Source organism: Candoia aspera, chromosome 1 (genome assembly GCF_035149785.1).
Source record: "Candoia aspera isolate rCanAsp1 chromosome 1, rCanAsp1.hap2, whole genome shotgun sequence".
Taxonomy (NCBI): Eukaryota; Metazoa; Chordata; class Lepidosauria; order Squamata; family Boidae; genus Candoia; species Candoia aspera.
The window spans coordinates 46,273,349-46,292,451 of record NC_086153.1 but is presented as its reverse complement, the minus strand read 5'-3'; the positions used below and the strand labels follow the sequence as shown (position 1 = coordinate 46,292,451).

General features: G+C 42.7%; 1 protein-coding gene across 1 annotated transcript in view; it reads left to right on the top strand.

The window, feature by feature from the left end:
- KCNH1 (potassium voltage-gated channel subfamily H member 1) overlaps positions 1–19,103 on the top strand; it is a 239,199-nt gene that overhangs the window by 71,003 nt on the left and 149,093 nt on the right. The window contains exon 7 of the mRNA XM_063290081.1: positions 1,068–1,494. Within this exon, the coding sequence (XP_063146151.1) occupies positions 1,068–1,494 (427 nt within the window). The remainder of the gene's footprint in view (positions 1–1,067; positions 1,495–19,103) is intronic.

Genomic DNA, 19,103 nt, shown 5'->3' with positions numbered 1-19,103 from the left:
TCTGGTTTTGTTTGCCAGTTCCCATTTCATCTAAATTAAAAAGGGGCTGATAGAAAACTCAGAAAGGATTTTGTTCAAATGATTGCTGGCAAAAATGAAGCTGGTTTATATACTTAATGTGTTGTTCTTCTTTTGTTAAGCTTGCTTTAATTATTTAATTGGAATTGTTAGATTGTTGTTTGTTTGGCAGGAGTATATTGCATTTTGAAATATGTTGAGGAAGTAATATCAATTAGTCCACATAGCATTGTCTCCATTTAATGTGCAAATTATTGATTTTAAGGATATAGAGCAGACTTCTTCAATCTGGCATCATCCATCAGTTTGCATGGACAGTGACAGCACTGGTTGGAAATGTTGAGACTTACTGTGCAACATATCTGGAGGGTACCAGGTGTAACAGGTTGGAGAAGGCTAATATAGCGTTAATAATTTTACTTATTAAATTATGTTGATACTGTGAAATCATATGTATTTTAAGAGTAGATAATAGTTTTTGTTGAAAACTACTTCTAAGAGTTAAAAATTGAGGATTTTTTGATGACAGACTGATGAAATAAACTTTCTCATTAAATAAATACTTATAATATTGGTCTTTAGGATGCTTTCAAAATTAATATGGGAGGTAGCATATCCTATACAAGGACAACTCCATGACTTGTAGAACAATGTTGACTACATAATTGCCTATAAAATTCTAGAGCAATTTCTTATCATTGTTTAGTATCTCTGTCCCAATCCAAAGTAAGTATTCTTCTTAACTTCAGCTGAAACCAGTGAAGCAATTTAATTGCCAAGGAAATTAAGACATGTCAATTTTACTTTAAACTGATTGACCTAATTTTCTCTCATTTGGGACCCAACTCTTTATCTTTCTGTCCACTTATAGGATGTATTGAGGATAAAGCTGACTTTAGGTGAATTACTTATTTGGTCTGCATAGAGTTAATTTTGCAGCTATAATGGGACTTAGAACCTATGTAAATATGTAATCAAGTTATTCTTCACAAAAATATGATATTATATAATATTAAATACTAATGGGTTGTTTTGCTTTGTTCCTTTAGGGCATCAGTAGTCTGTTCAGTTCCCTTAAAGTAGTCAGGCTGCTTCGACTGGGTCGTGTGGCTCGAAAACTGGACCACTATATTGAATATGGAGCAGCTGTCTTGGTTCTTTTGGTGTGTGTCTTTGGTCTTGCAGCCCATTGGCTGGCCTGCATTTGGTACAGTATTGGGGACTATGAAGTTATCAATGAGGATAAGAACACAATACGAAATGAAAGCTGGCTCTACCAGCTAGGGGAATCCATAGGATCACCTTATCAGTTGAACACAACAACTGGAAAATGGGAAGGCGGACCAAGCAAGGATTCTGTTTATATCTCTTCATTATACTTTACAATGACTAGTCTGACAAGTGTTGGATTTGGGAACATTGCACCAACCACAGACGGAGAGAAGATCTTTGCGGTTGCTATGATGATGATTGGCTGTAAGTATCATTGGATTAATTTTCAATTATTTAGTCTTTCAAAGTGCATGATTTTCTGTACTCTGCACCAACTTTTGCTATTTTGTGGACTAGCAGTTTTCAGTTCCCCATAGACCTCCCCCCTCCAGGTCTGCTGGGGGATCTCCTGGAACAGCAAGAAGTTGGAGCTACAGGGGAGTATTAAATTTTTCCTCCCCCTTCCCCCAGGATCTTAGTCACTCTTCCCTTCATGGAACAGTGGGTTTTGATTATTCATCATTTTGTACTACCAGCGCTCCATGATATGGAATCAGTACTTTTCCCCCCAGTTGACTCATGTAATGAACAAGGAGAAGTTTATGGTGAATGTTTTATTTTGCTGCATGCTGAATGTACCATCTTTTGAAACCAAGTGGAGAGTAATGTGAATTGGTCTTACCAGATACACTTCTTAAGTGAACACTTTGCATTCTTCATATTCCAACTGGAAAAATGACTGCAGACATACTATAGAATATGGCACAGATATTTTGCATATTCTGAAACCTCATTTATAACAGAGTACTTTGAATTGTGTTTATAATAGAAACTAAAGTGGTGTTTACTGTGAAATAAATAATGGTGTCCTTCCAAAATGTTTAGATTATGTTAGATCTGTTAATGTTTTCCATTTTATTATATATGTTTTACCACTATTCTATACATATCTATTAAGAACAAACTTAATTGAGTTCAGTGGGACTTCGTTACTGCAGAATTATTGCATTATGCTTTAATCAGTGCTTAGAAATAGCAGCATTTTCATTAAGCCACTTCTAATACTTTAGGACTCATAATCCAAGTAAAAAGAATTCTTATTCATTGATTTATATTGTGGTTCCTCTAATGACCTATAGAAGTAAGATTCAGGTGTTTACATTTGTTTATGTATTTATACTGTTGCATTTATATCCTGTTTTTCTTTGAGTGTTCAAGGCAGTATATATAGTTGGCTCCTTTTTATTTTCACAACTCCATTGAACTGCGAGATATTGAGTAATCAAACCAAACTACCCAGTAAGCTCCAATCCAACACACTGTACAACCAGATCGATTGCACAGATGTTCTCCATGCTTCATTAAGTTAACTAATACTACTTGTCTAGTATCATTTTCTGTGCTAGCCTTCTTCAGCCTAAAGCCCTCAAGACAATTTTGGAGTACAACTCTAAGAATTCCCGTTAGCTAAAACTGAGGAAAGCTATTCTACCCTAATATTTAAAAGTGGAATGGAAAATCTTGTCTCATGTTTGGAAAGCAGTTTTTGAATCAACATTTTATACATCAGAACAAATGTTCTCTTCTAGATTGGATTGCTAAACCATGCTACTTTATAGGAAACATTTTTCCATCTTTATATAAAGAATATGATCAAGGAAAACAACAACAAAAGACAGGCAGCTTGTTTATGGTTTGCATCTGTGACCTACCATGTGGCAGGCTGACAGTTGATATCAGAGTATGTGAATCTAGTAAGCATACAGGAAATAATGACAGGGAAGATTGGGGCAAGGGTAAGCTGATCTTGGAATATTGCAGAATTAATTCTAGTAACCACTCTCCATCCATGGCTATGCTGTACCTTTTGAAACAGCAGGAAATATGGCTTGATATGATAAAAAAGGTCTGAAGGATAGTTGTTAGAATTAATCATGCCCATGATGGCACTGAAGGGCTAGCTGTACGATTATACACCATGAAGCAAGCTCCTCAGACAGATTTGGGGCTTCTTGAAAGAGCAGCAAATTGTTAATTGATCTGTGTTACTGCTAAATGTGTTGGGCGAGTCTTAGTTTACTGACATTAATTTAAAACTCCTCGGATATTGTTAAAGAGTCTGTATGTGCAAATATTTAGCTTGTATATACCTTATTTGAAATGATAGTGGTGATGGAAATGTATACACAGAAGACAGAATTCTTCATTTAAAAAATATTAAACAAAATGTCCAGATTGTCCTGTTAACACAGATTGCGGTAGCAATAGAATTTCTGGGCTCCGTTCCTGTAATGTGCCCTTGGGAACACGCTATAGTCTGTTCAACAAACAGTGCCATATATAAAACAACCAGGCACACATCTGTCTCGATTAAATGTGTTTGCTTTAATTCATAATCATCCTGACCTTTCCAGTTTCTGTGGCAATGTTCTGTGGCTGACAACCCCTTACTATATCAACTCCAGCCTTTTAATCAGCATTGACAAGTGAAATAACACAACTCTGAAATAATTCACTGGAGTCCATGAAGATCAGTTGTTTGTGCAATTCCAGTATGGTTAGATTTCCTTGTTCAAGAAACATGAAGGCTTCTGTGGTGTAGCAGAAAGTCAAATACAATAATGTCACGTAAGATATTTCCAGTGAAATCAAGGCAATTGACAAATAATATACATCTTTATGTATATTATTAAATAAATGTGCATAGAACTGAATCAAAGGCTTCAAAGCATTGGAGGGAATAGTTCTGATGAATGCAAATTATGGCATTTCCACTAGGAAAACAAGTTCCCTTTATCTAGTGGGCAAAACAGTGGATGTATCCTGTTAATGAAATGGCATCACAAATTATTTCAAGTGTTTTCCCTCATTCATTGCAAATGCAGTAATAGGCTATCTGTGTAAGCTACTTTGAAAGATGAATCTCATGACTCACAGAGAGAGAAAAGGGGGCATTAGCAGATAATGGTAGAGACATCATGAAAGAACTTATGCTGAAAATTAATTCAATGCGTGAGATGTTTCAGTAGTGGAACAGAATAAAAAAAAACTTGTGGAAAATTTCTAGATCATTGAAAGCAAATGTGCTTGCCAAAAGAATTATTGCCAGTTACATCTAGAAAAGCCCAAAATTCTAAAAGTGAACCCTTATGACGAAACGAAGTAGTGATGAAGCTGCAATAATCTATCTCTAGATTTGAATCTGTAGTGGTCCATAGCTGTAGGGGGTTTTTTTGGATTGCAGGTTCCAATGTTTTCTGAAAGTTTTAGGAAGCTTGACAGAGATCTGACCAGTTTATGTAGTGCCACATTACCTTTCTTAGAAACTTTATTACTGAAGTTATAAATCAGAAAACAATGCCCTAATCCAGAAACTCCCAAGGAGAAAACCACACCCCCACCAACACTGGCAGGGCAAGCTTCTGTACATAAACAGGGAGCAGACCCCACACTCACTCGCACTGATGATGTTACCTAGTTGGGTAATGAAACGTCTGCAAGCAAACAACCAAGCTCAGAGAGCACCAAGGACTCCATTGCATAAAAATGTATCCTTTTTATAACTTCAGTAATAAAGTTTCTAACATACACATTTATCTACATCCTAAAATGTAAAGATGAGGCATTTGAGAAATTTAACAGTTTTGTGACATGGGCAAATGGAAAATTCCCTAGGCCTGTATCTGCACTCCAATGTGATAGAGGAGGAGAGTACCTTTCTCGCAAATTCAAAAGGTTCCTAGCAGAAAAGGGGATAGACCAAATTATTTCTAACCCTTCACCCCTCAGCAAAATGGTGTTGCTGAAAGAAAGGGCAGAACCTTGCAAAATGCAATGGAATGCATGCTTAAAGAGTCACATTTATTTTTTATGTACTGGGGAGAGGCAATGTCCACTGCCTGTTATGTGCAAAACAGATTGTATAATTCTGTGATTCAGGACACTCCATCCCATTTGTTTTATGATGTGAAACCAAAGGTAAACCACCTGAGTGTTTGGTAGTACTGCATGGGTTCATATTCCAAAACAACAGAGAAGGAAAGGAGGCCCCACAACAAAGAAAGCCATCTTTGTTGGCTATGAACAAAGCCAAAGGAGCTACAGGTTCATAGTGGGAGAGAAATTAATAATTAGCAAAAGCGCTTCTTTTGCTGAACAAAACTGGGGGAGATTAAATTCTAGCTCTCCAGTTGATCTGACCACCACAAGAGAACAGCAAGGACTTGCTGATGGTGATCTTTTGCCTGATGAGGACATTAAACCAGAAAAGCAAACTGAAGATCTGTCTGATGAGACAGATGCTTCTCAGGAAAGTGATAGGAGTCAAAATTTAAGCCCTGTATTACCTCGCAGATCTCAGAGAAGTAATAAAGGTGTTCCTCCATCACGTTTTCAGGCTGAAACAGTAAAGGCTTTTCACATATTCACAGAACTGAGTCTTTAGAACAAGTGAATGCTTTACCGCCTGAGATTGCACAAAATTGGCATTCTGCCATGCAACAGGAGTTAGCATCCTTGAAAGAAAATAAAACATGGAAACTGGTAAATCTATCTCCCAATGAACACTGTCTAGGTTGCAGGTGGGTTTTCAAACTGAAAAGGGATGCTGATGGCAAAATCCAAAAATATAAAGCAAGGTTAGTTGCAAAAGGGTTCACTCAAAGGAAAGATTTAGACTTTGACAAGACTTTTGCACCAGTTACTAAAGGTGAATCAATTAGGTTACTGTTAAAAATTGCTGCACTCAAAGGAATGTCAGTTCACCACTATGACATTCAAACTGCATTTCTCTATGGTGATTTAGACCACAAATTATACATGCAGCAACCCCCTGGCTATGAAAAAGGGGAGAATCTAGTCTGTGAACTGCAGAAGTCAATCTATGGGTTAAAACAAGCTGCTAGATCCTGGAACCAAAAGTTAGATGAAAAACTGCAGAATTTTGGTTTTGAAAAAGGAAAAGCAGATCCATGTGTATATATGAAGACAGACAAACAAGGCTGTATGTATCTGTGCATTTATGTTGATGATTTGCTGCTGTTCACATCAAAAGAAAAAGGCTTGATTTTGAAGCCTGCATGAAAAGCCATTTCACATTAAAAAGCCTTGGAACAATAACAAATTACCTAGGCTTGGAAATACACAGGGAGAAGGATGGTAGCTTTCTGTTCAGCCAACGTAGTAAAATTCAAAAGCTCCTAGAGGATTTTAATATGCAAGACTGTAAAGCAGTGTCTACTCCGATGATAACAGATTTTCAGAAAGATATAGAAGAAACTCAACTGAGGCAGAGAAATATAGATCTGCAATTGGAAGTTTACTGTACATTGCAAATCACTCTCGCCCAGATATCTCAAATTCTGTGGCCATTTGAAGTAGACAGGTAGAGAAGCCTACATCTACTGGAAAAGCAGCATTGAAGCAGTTAATGAGGTATTTGCAAAGAACAAAGAATTATTGCCTGAAGCTAAATGCATGTGGAACAGAGAAATTGCAGGCTTTTGCTGATTCTGACTGGGGAGCAGATGTCAGTGACAGGAAATCCACTTCTGGGATTTTAATTCAACTTGCTGGGCCAAGCTTAGGCTGGCATTCTAGAAAGCAAACACTTGTTACTTTTTCCACTGCAGAAGCAGAGTTTTATTCTCTAGCACAAACCTGTAATGAGGTTATATGGTTTAAACAGTTGTTAAAAGACATAGGCATGGAAGTGAACCAGCCTATAACTGTTTATGAGGATAATCAAGCTTGCATTGCTATGGCAAAATCTGAAGCCTGCAAGAATAGGACAAAACATATCGATATTAGATATCAATATATCAAAGATATGATAGCCAAAGGGGAAATAATGTTAAAATATTGTGAATCAAAAGATATGATGGCTGACGTTTTAACCAAACCTTTTCCTCTACCAAGACGTACAGAGTTAACAAAGCAAATTGGTCTGCATCTCATTCCATAGCATAAAAAGGGGAGTGTTGGTATATTGTTTTCTGCTACAGAAATTAGGGTTACTATGGTAACAGATCATTCTGGCCGCGTGAAGAGGTCGAATTTAATTGTCCTCAGTTTAGGTGTTAATAGTTGCATTGTCTGAGGGGGAGGCAGCTTGCAGGACTTTTTAGGTTTTAGCCTTGCAGCCCAAGTGAAAAGATCACTCCTCTCTGAGTGTGTGTGAATGCACAAGCCTGTAAATATGTTTTTGTGCTTTCTGTAAATAAATTTATTTTTATAGAAATGCCTGGTGTGTGATTTTTCTGATCTCTCTGGGCCAAATGCTTTCCAGCACTCTGCAAGAATAACAAGGGGCAGGGCTTCAAGAGCAGTTACAACCACCATTTTGCCTTTTTGGACCCCTCCACGGACCTCTCTGTGCAAAAAGGTATCTTAAATGTGCTATTTTGCATAAAAGAAGATATATACATATTCACACATAAAGAGGTATCTAATATATAGGACCATTAATAATGTCTGCATATTGAATATTTAGAGTGGGTATCATATGGAGACAGCATTGGTTGCACTTGTTGATGACCTTTGGCAGAGCCGGGATGGGGGTGTTGCATCTATCCTGGTGCTCCATGATTTCTTGGTGGCTTTCAATACTATTGACCATGCTATCCTTCTGGACCAGCTGTAGTGTTTGGGAGCGGGAGGCACTGTGTTGCTGTGGTTTGCTTCTTACCTCAGTGGTCAGTCTCAATCATTGTTGACAGGGGGAGAGGTTGTGCCTATGGTCCCTCACGTGTTGGGTGCCTCAGGGCTCACCTCTCTTCCCTCTCCTGTTTAATATTTATATGAAACCACTAGGTGAGGTCATTTGTTGGTTTGGGGTTCAGTGTCATCAATATGCTGATGATACTCAACTGTACATCTCAACCCCAGACTGCATAGGTAAAGCTGCCAAAGTAATGATCCAGTGTCTGGAGGCTGTTTGGTTCTGGATGGGGCTGAACAGACTCAATCCTGACAAGACTGAGTGGCTGTGGCTCCCCCATGTTAGGGTTGTTTTCACTGTTGGTCTTGGATGGGGCAGCACTTCCCCATTTGAGACTGGTATGCACTTTGGGACTCCTTCACAGCTCCTATGGGAAGAGTAGGTGGCAGCTGTGACCAGGAGGGCTTTTGCACAGGTTCATCTTGTGCACTAGTTGTGCCCTTTCATCTATCGGAAGGCCCTACAGACTATTATTCATGCCCTGGTCACCTCATGACTGGAGTATTGCAATGCATTCTACATAGAGCTGCCCTTGAAGACCATCCAAAAGTACAAAATGCAGCAGCATGAGCAGTAATGGCCACTTCACGGTATCCCCGTGTGTCACCCCTGCTACATGAGTAGTATTGGTTGCCAGTTGGCTTCTGGGTATGATTCAAGGAGCTGGTCATTACCTATAAAGCTCTTCATGGCCTAAGGCCTGGATACCTGAGGGACTGCCTATCTTCAATCATTTCTGGCTGCCCAGTATGCTTAGGCAAAATAGGTGAGCTCCAAGTCCTCTCTATTGAATGTTGTCATTTTATGGGACCAAGGCAGCATGCCTTCTCTGTCATGGTCCCCGCCCTCTGGATCAGCATTTCCCCAGAGATACAGATGGTGCCTTCTCTCCTGGGGTTCCCAAAAGGTAGAGGGATAAGTTACTTCATACTTTCCATCCATATATACAGGATAAAGCAAAGAGATATATAAAAAACAAATGCTGCTGCTTGAAAATATTTTATTCTGCTTTTATTTTGTTGCTGAACTAAGGTATTTTTCTGGAATAATAACCTGGTAATACAAAGCTCATTCCCACACTTTTTCAGTGTTATAGAACCTAATTCCTCATCCTCCATTTGCCAAATTCTGTAATTTAATAAAAATATATTGTAGCCACCTTACGTGTGATCATCACACATGCTGTAGTGTTACACAGGCACACACATGATGGATATATACAGCATGGGATGTCATTTTAAGAGCATGCTTAATCTGAATTCATGTATTATTGGTGCTGAAGAAGTGGGGCAAATAATAGTGGATGACAAAACTTAAGTCCAGCTAGACACGTGAAGGACTTGTTCAGTATCTCTGCCAGGGAACAAGAAGCAAAAAGAAAATTAAAGAGCCATTAGCTTTGGGAAATCTTAATCATGTTTTGCCAGTCCACATGGCCATATAGTTGCAGTGACTGAGCAGGACTGATGAGTGAATGAATGATGATTACTCCGGGCTAAGGTAACATTCCTATGGTTTCTTATCTGAAAATAAATTCTGCTGAACAGAATGACATATGCAGCATTGCACTGTATGGTAAATAGCTACGGCTGGTGAGACAGTTAATGGATTTATTCATTATACTCAGCCATATTTGTTTAATTATGGTTTATTAAATAAACCACTATTACAACACTCTAAGACATAAATCATGGTTTATAAAATATTTCTGGACACAAACAACATACTAAGCAAAAACAATTGAACCCAGTCATTGTACAGGCTTATTAATATGATTATGTGCCATCAGGTCAGTGTTGACTTAGCAAGCACATAGATTTTCTCCAGGAGGATCTGTCCCCAACCTGGTCCTTCAGGTCTTCCAGTGGTGCAACCATTACCATTGTAACTGGTTGTTGTCTTCTCTTTCCTTCTACCTTTCCTAGCACCAGAGCCTTCTCTAGAGAGCTAGGTTTTTTGCATTTTGTAGTACTATCTTTGCTTTTGCAGAAACCTAGTGTCTACTTAGATACATCAATACATAGAAACTTTTTGTTAAGGCTCCCAGAGTTTTTCACTGGAAAAATAAACTGGGAAGGCAAATCATTTATAAGGCTTCTACTTACAAAGGCTGAAGTGGAAAGAATGTGGATTTCCCCCCCTTGCTTCAGAATGAAGATATAAGAAAGCTGGTCTAAGTTCAAAAACATGCATCTGGAATCTTGCACTAAATAACTAGAGCCAGAAAGACTCAGGCTGCAGATTTTTTCCCATCTTCTCGAAATCCTGAATGTCACTGGAGATGTCCATGGTGAGATACAAACATTCCGAGTATCTATGAAGTGTGAATAGAAGGTTCCCCTCTGGAAGCATAAGCATTGTGGGGAGACAATTTTCACTGGGATTGTGAGGCAGGGTTCCAGATGGGTGGTACAATATCACTGCAGTCCTGAGCACAATCCCCTTACCCATAGCTTTTATTTTCAAGTAAAGACAATCCATCCATGGCAAGAACTGCGGATTGCTGCTTTGTCTGATGAAGGGGAAAACTCCATCTTTTCAGTGGAACATAAAGGACTACTTGAAGATTCTTAGCAAAGAACCTCTCAGATTCCATGCATGAGGTTGGCTACTGGTCCTTTGGGATAAGAGTATTTTTTGCAGCAGGGTCTCCTTTGACTAATTCTGCTGGAGTTGTGGCTTGTTTTAAGCTGTAGTTCTGATTTGCTACCTGATTCTCATTGCTGTTTAATTTTAATTTCAGTTTCCCAAGTTTTGACTTGTCCAGATTGTTGTCCAAGGCTCAGCTGTGCATTTGATAAATCTCAGGTGGAAAAGAAGAAGAATATCAGGGTTAGAAGTTACCCTGATATTGATAACACTGTTAACTGCCAAGGGGTTGGTAGTGAGATGCTCAGGTTTCATGGGCTGATGACTGCCAGCTGTCAGAGGCACAGGGCCAGGCTGAGAAAGAGGGTGTAGAACCAACATCAAGGCTAGCTCTGCTAGTTGCGGGATCCAGGTGAGAACAAGGTGTAGATGGGTAGGGAACCTGGAGCATGACCTAGAAATAGTGCTCCTGAATTTCAAAGGCAAAAAGGCTGCATCTGAGGGGAGAGTTTATGGGTAGAAGTGGGAGCTTGTTTTTCCTAGCCAAGGAAGGAAGGAAGGAAGGAAGGAAGGAAGGAAGGAAGGAATTTTTTGCTTCTGAAAATTGGCTGTTTTGTTGTAGGCAGTTCCATCTCAAACTGCCCACCTGGCCACTTCTCTCTCACCTTTTTCTCTTTCTTGCTTTTAACTTACCAGACTTTCTTGACTTTGCTGACCCTGCCTAATTATTGGAGAAAAGTGTTAGTTCTTTCCTGGGTTTTGCCGGAGGACTGAATGTGGTATGCAGTTAATTGTAAGCATTGCAACAAGGTTGGCAGCTCTGAGTTAATTGGTGATGCTGGCATGCTGCAATTAACCTCATTAGGATTTGAATTACATCTAATTAAATTCTTGTCTCTGACAAGAGCCATGTAATTTTTTTTTCCTGTTGGGCTGTTTCTCAGAGAGGGGTTATTCTGAAGCCTGCTGCTTTTTTAAGTGTGAAGTCAGAATGGGAAAAGGGGGTTTGTCAGAGAGTCAAGACTAAAAGCACCACCAACTTAAGAGTTTTTTTAAAAAAATATTTCAGACTTTATGTTAAAAGTTTTGTGGGAGGTAACGTTGAAGAGCACTCTTTGAATATGTGAAACAAATACATATATATTGTTGTGTTATGTTATGTTGTATCAGGCATTGCTTTTAAAAGGTGCAATGTGTAGTGGCTAAGAAATCCTCAATTTTTGGAAGGAATATAGACTAGCTTCACCCAGTAATGTAGTTTGATTGGTTTTAACTTAGTACAATTAGCTATACAAATTAAATTAATCAATCAATAAAATGATGTGTGAATTGACCTATTGTGTCTTAGCTTGATGTGTAAACTAGGCCACTATGACTTATTCAACAAACAATGGTTTAAAAATTCTGGTTTATATAACTCTAAAAGTAAATGTCAGCTAGAATTTTGGGGATTGAAGTCCTATACATCCAGGGAAGACTCCTTTTGATCTTGTACTCTTTTCAGCACCAAATTAAAGCATTCCTGCTTGCCCCAGCATTTCAAAAAGAATTTTGGGATTATAAAGAATTTTTAAATGGAATTGGCATTTTTAATTGTTCTTTTTATTGATTGGTGTGTATTTGACGCAATATTAAGCATATGTAACTCAGGAAACTGGGAATTTGATTTTAAAATAAAAGTGTTCAGGAAGCTGCATTTATTGAGTCAGATTATTGGTCCATCTAGGATATTACTTACTTAGGTGGGCAGCAGCTTTCCAAGGTTTCACAATGAAATCTATTTCCAGCTGTGTAATGATTGCCCCAGCCCAAATACTCAGACTCACAAGAGGCTGCTATATGAAATCTGATTTATTAAGGAACTTAGGGCAAATACAGAGAAAGCTGAGAATGAGCAAAAGCGCGCCAAATACAAACTTAAACCCTTGGTGCAAACGTATCCCGCCTCCCTCGTAACAGCCCCGCTCGTCACAGGTGCTAGCAATCGTCAGAGCTGCTAGCCTGGGAAAGTAACCTTGAACGCAGTAGATAATGCAAATACATTCCAGAGCAAAGCCAAAAGATAAATACTCCCATCCTCCCGAGAAAGATGAAACACGCATCCAGCTAATGACATGCGAAACGTTACGATGTATCAAAGACATTGAAACGGCGAACATGACATACCGCCCCCCTAAAAATACCCCTAGGGACCCAGCTTAGCGGGATAAGCAGAGTGGAAACGGGCAACTAGGACAGGGGAAGCCACATCTGGTTCAGCGACCCACTCCGGATGAGGGAAATGCTTCCAACGAACTAAGTATTGCAGAGTATTGCGAAGGCGTCTAGAGTCCAAAATTTCTTTAACTTCAAAGTGTTGCTGACCGTCAATCATGATGGGGGTTGGAGGTGGAGGTTGGCGATGCCAGCGGTCAGAACGAATAGTCGGTTTGAGCAAACTGCAATGAAAAACAGGGTGTAAGCGTTTGAGGTTATGAGGCAAGTCAAGTTTAAAAGTCACAGGGTTAATTTGAGCGGTAATTGGGAAAGGACCCACAAATTTAGGAGCCAGTTTCTTGGAAGGTTGTGAGGACTTTATGAACTTAGTGGAAAGGTAAACCGAGTCCCCGACTTGAAATGCCGGCTGAGGGGCACGCTTCCGATCAGCATACTGTTTATAATCCAATTGTGCATCAGCTAGTGCCTTTTGAATCATCGGCCAGGAGTCTGCCAGTTGCGTTGCCCAATCACCCGGAGTGGTTGATCCGCCTGGAGGTTGCGGTAGATCCGGGATAGGTACAAAGTCTTTGCCTTGGGCAACACGAAATGGGGTTTGGCCGGTGCTTTGATGAACCGCATTGTTGTAAGCCACTTCAGCAAAAGGGAGGAGGTCTACCCAGTTGTCCTGCTGGTAATTCACAAAAGCTCGAAGGTACTGCTCCAGAGTAGAATTTAAAGCCTCTGTGGCCCCGTCCGTCTGGGGATGCCACGCCGTGGACAGGGCTTGCTTCGTTCCTAACAATTTGAGGAACGCCCACCAAAATTGTGAGGTAAATTGTGTGCCCCTGTCCGAAATCAAGCGGGAGGGACATCCGTGTAGCCTGTACATGTGTACCAGAAATAGGCGGGCCAATTGACGTGCCGACGGAATGGACACGCAAGGGATGAAGTGGGCTTGTTTTGAGAAATAGTCTTTGACCACCCAAATGACAGTTTTGCGTTGACTGGGTGGTAATTCAACAATAAAGTCCATGGAAATTTCATCCCAGGGGCAAGAAGGGGCAGCCACAGGCTGCAGCAGCCCCTGAGGCTTCCCCACCTTGCGCTTAGACATCGCACAAACAGTGAGGAGGCAATATAGTCCTTGACATCTTTGCGTAATGTGGGCCACCAGAACTGCCTGCGAACAAGTGTAAGGTTTTAACAAACCCGAAGTGACCCGCTAGTTTGTCATCGTGTGAACGTAATAACACCTCTTTTCTTAGGCTTTCAGGGACGTAGAGGGGTTAGATTTCCAAGCGAAGCCTTGGTCAAAAGTAACATTGTCTTTATTTGCAAGCAACCAAGTATCAGTTTTCAGCTCTTTTAGAAACTTTTGTTGCAACTGGGAAGGAATTGACAAAGCGCTCGGCTGGGCGGCGTCTGCAGCGGGTGGCTGCTGCGCGCGCATTTGGCTACGCGTCACAGCCTGCATACCCAATTGGGGCGCCGTCCACAGGGTGCTAACCACCTCTGGCGCTGCCCCAGAGTCCTGAGGTTGCCTTGACAACGCATCAGCCAGGAAATTCTTTTTCCCCGGAATAAACTTCAATTGAAAATTGAACCGATTAAAAAATTGAGCCCAACGGACTTGTTTCGGGCTCAGTTTTCGAGGGGTGCTAAGAGCCTCCAAATTTTTATGGTCAGTGCACACCTCAAAGGGATGATTCGCCCCCTCTAACAGATGCCGCCAAGCTTCTAACACGGCTTTTACTGCGAATGCCTCTTTCTCCCATACATGCCAACGTCGCTCAGTCTCGGAGAATTTGCGGGACAGGTAGGCACATGGCTTGAGGCATCCTGTCCCATCTTGTTGCATCAACAATGCCCCAATGGAATAATCGGAGGCATCAGCCTGAACCACAAAAGGTTTCAAGGGATCGGGGTGTTGCAAAATTGGCTCTTTGATAAAAGCTGCCTTGAGCCGCTCAAACGCCGTTTGACAAGCAGGCGTCCAGCGCAGCAGCGCCCCTGGATTCTTTACTCTTCGAGTGTCTCCCAAACCCTTGGTTCGGAGCAATTCGGTTAGTGGCAAGGCAATTTCAGCGAATCCCCTTATGAATAATCTGTAGTAGTTACTGAACCCCAGGAAACTTTGAAGTTGCCTGCGGGTGCAGGGACTTTCCCAGTCCATGATAGCCTGCACCTTAGCAGGGTCCATTTCAATGCCTTTATCTGAAATTCTATACCCCAAATAGTCAATTTGCGTCTGGTGAAATGCACATTTAGACAGTTTGGCATACAATTCTGGTGATCTGAGTTTACTCAGCACCCTTTTCACCAGAGAGACATGCTCTTCCATGGTTTCAGTGTAAATCAATACATCATCCAAATACACCAATACCCCCTTAAACAGATGCTCATGCAGTACTTCATTGATCAATTGCATAAATACCCCAGGGGCCCCGGCCAAACCAAAAGGTAACACCTTATACTGGAATGCACCCAGCGGGCAATTGAAGGCAGTTTTCCACTCATCGCCCTCCTTGATTCGTACACGATAATAGGCTTCTCTTAAATCGAGTTTAGAGAAGATTTTTCCCTTAGCCAGATGTGACAACATGTCCTTGATCAATGGCAGAGGATATTTATTGGAAACTGAGACGGCATTTAATCCGCGGAAATCGGTACAAAGTCTCAATGTCCCATCCATTTTTGGGCGAAAGAGAACCGGCACCCCCACTGGTGAATTCGCTGGCTCAATGAATCCGCGCGCCAAATTTTTGTCCAAAAAGTCTCTCAACAGAGTCAGTTCCTTTTGTGTCATGGAATAAATCTTTGGCTTGGGCAATTGGGTGTTGGGCACCAGTTCAATGGCACAATCCGTTTTACGATGAGGGGGCAATTGATCTGCTTCCTTTTCGCCAAACACATCAGCAAACATCCGGTACTCTGGCGGCAAGCCTTCCAGAGGAGGGGCCGGGAAATGCGGAGTCGCAGCTGCCGCAACCCCCACCATCTCCTCTGGGGCACCCTTCCCTTCTGTCGCTTGGTAAAACCCATCCCTAAACGTGATAGTCCGGTAGACCCAGTTTATTTGGGGATTCTGCTGAACCAACCAGGGCACCCCCAACACCACCAGGGGACCCCCTACTGGAGCCACGACAAAAGACAAACCTTCCCGATGGCTGCCCAGCTGCAAGGCTACCCGCCCTGTGAAATGGGTGACCGGTTTGCCCCCTGCCATGGACCCATCCAGCTGTGTAAAGGCGATGGGTCGCTGTAAAGGGAAAGTAGGTAGCTCCAGAGCCGCTACCACATCGGGGTGCATTAGACACCGGGAACACCCCGAGTCAATCATGGCCCATACTTCTACAGTCTTGGATCGGGAGCCCAACTTCAACTTCACCATGAGAATGCGGTAACTGCCACTCACCGATGAAGGCTCGCGCCCTTCTTCCACCACCTGCCCTGCGGCGCCCTTTAAAGCAGGTGGCTGGCGTTTCCCGCCAGCTGCAGTAGTTCGGGCTCACCCTCATCCTCGTAGAACATCACATCATCTCCCTCGCTTTCAGCCACCGCGGCTTTCTGCTTCCTCGGCAGGGCAGGGGACTTCGTCGGCGGCTTGCCGAGCCGTTCCTCTCCCTTTGCCTTCGGGCACGCTGCCACTTGATGCCCCTCCTTACCACATCGCAGACACAGGCCTTTTGCATACCGCTTCTCTCGCTCCTCGTCCCAGGGTCGTTGTCCTGGTCACCCCCCGGTGCTCGGTGGGTGACTGGGCTTCACCTCCCGCCCCGATTTGGCGGTCTTTCGATGGGTGAAGATCTCATGGGCATGCTCAGCCCTTCCCGCCAGCTGGATCCATTCGTACAGCGTATAGGGGTCGTCCCTCCCCAAGGACCAGCGCAGCATCTCTGTGTTCAGGCCGTCCTTGAATAACTCGATGATGGTGGCTTGGGACCAGTCATCCACCTTCCCCGCAAGCGCTTTAAACTCTAGCGCATAATCAGCCACGGATCTTGACCCCTGCTTAAGTTCTTTCAGAGCTCGCTTTGCCCTCTCTTTCGCCAGGGGATCCTCAAAGTGTTGCCTCAATGCCCAGAGAAACTCGTTGAATTTCTCCAGTTCAGGCGCTTCCGACTGGCACATCTGGACATACCAGTCTGCCGCCCTCCCTTTCAGTTTGGTGGCAATGGTGATGATCTTTGCCTTTTCCGATTGAAAAAGCGACCCCCATTCTTCCATGTAGGCTTTAGCATTCATCAGGAAAAATGAGAGTTTGGTCGGGTCCCCATCAAACTTGACAGGGAAGTCTCTCATCCCGCCCCCCGCCGGGCTGCGCCCCGCCACCGGGGCTACAGGGGTTTGCGCTTCCCGGGCTAGTGGCGGTGCGGGGCCCGGGGGCGGCCGCACCGGCGATGCTGCTATTTCCATCTGGACCGTCTGGTCCCCCTCGCGCATCCGCGCCGTCCGTCGCCGCTCCGGGGACTGCCCATGGGACGAAGGGGTCGAATGCCGTTGGCTTGATCCTTCCCGGGTTTCTCTCAACGAGGTCACATCTAAACTCAGCTGCTTCAGTATAGTTTCCAACGAGTCCATTTTTGACTCCAGCACTCGGATACGATCTGGGGTGGGGGAGCCTTCTCTTGGCTGCACCTGAACCACTGTGGGGGATAATGGGTATCTCTGCCTTCAGGATGGGCCCCCCGCCACCGAGACATCCCCTTGGGTCTCATCCCAGGTGACCAGCTCACCCGGAGAAGTTACGGTAGTCTCCGGGGCAGTTTTCATGCCCCCGGCTTCACCCTCTGACTCGGAGCTCGCCTCTTCTAGGATGGCTGACAGCTCCCCCACTTGGGACGGTCGGTCGGGTCGCCTCACGGTCGAGTCCGGTTCCCCTTCTTCCATCATCACGATGTCGGGTTCGGTCATCGCTGGCGCTCTCCCTCACAGGGTTAGACAACTTGTCTTTTCCTGGACAGGGGCCAGCGGAGTTGGGATCTTAGATTCTCAGCTTTATGTAATGATTGCCCCAGCCCAAATACTCAGACTCACAAGAGGCTGCTATATGAAATCTGATTTATTAAGGAACTTAGGGCAAATACAGAGAAAGCTGAGAATGAGCAAAAGCGCGCCAAATACAAACTTAAACCCTTGGTGCAAACGTATCCCGCCTCCCTCGTAACAGCCCCGCTCGTCACAGGTGCTAGCAATCGTCAGAGCTGCTAGCCTGGGAAAGTAACCTTGAACGCAGTAGATAATGCAAATACATTCCAGAGCAAAGCCAAAAGATAAATACTCCCATCCTCCCGAGAAAGATGAAACACGCATCCAGCTAATGACATGCGAAACGTTACGATGTATCAAAGACATTGAAACGGCGAACATGACAAGCTGTGCCTGAAAGTACTGGCAACTTAAATCAGGGCTTTTTGTATGTAGTACATATATTTAGCCATTGCAGCCTTTCCTGTCATTTATTGTAAATAATGATGATGATGGAAATAGAAATACTAAATCAAATACAAAGCAATCTGTTTTGTGAACAGAAACATACCTACACTTGTGCTGACAAACTGGAGTTTTCTTTTAGAGTGTCTGGATAGAAAAGCACAGATAAGTCACTGTTAGATGGGGTTGTGGGAAGGGGAGACATCCACGAAAGAATTTATTTTCCTTTAAAAAGTAAAAAAGGGCTCTAGCGCTTATGAGACTCCAGTGAAACAATATCACGTGATATTCATGCAGGTCTTCATGCTGTATTTGCTGATGCAAGGGACAGGGCAATTCAGAGTGCATCCCACTCCATCTTAGAAGTTGTTAAAGAGCACTTACTGTTCTATTGCCCATGGGAAAAATATATCCCAAATCCATATTGGGAAATACCTTAATTAAATGAATGGAAAGTATATACCATAACTGTAACTGGTCAAGCTCTCAGGAACGCTTCCTCAGTCAAGATGATTAAAAAATCAGGAAAAATGGGGTGAGGAGGAAAAAACACTGGCTTATATTTAAGCCACATTTGCCCCTGCACTTTTTGGTGGAGTGTTGAGTGGCTGCAGCCATGGAAATTGGGATCTCTAAGGACAAAGCTGGTATTAGATTGAACTATAGATTTGTCCAAAGCTTCCCAGGAAGAAGAAACAAGCAAGTGATAATTGGTTCTTTCTGCCTGTTGCAAGATACATACATCCCTTGAGATGAGAGATGATATAATCAGTGTTTTTATTAGCAAGACAAAGTAAGATGTACTGTAACTCTGAAGAGGGTTCAGCAACAGGGCAATGGGTGAGGCAGTGGCCTCCAGTCTCAGGAAAAGGCAGTGAAATGCTGAGCATTACAGGATGCTGTTACTAGTGATCTCAGATGAATTTTGCATTCA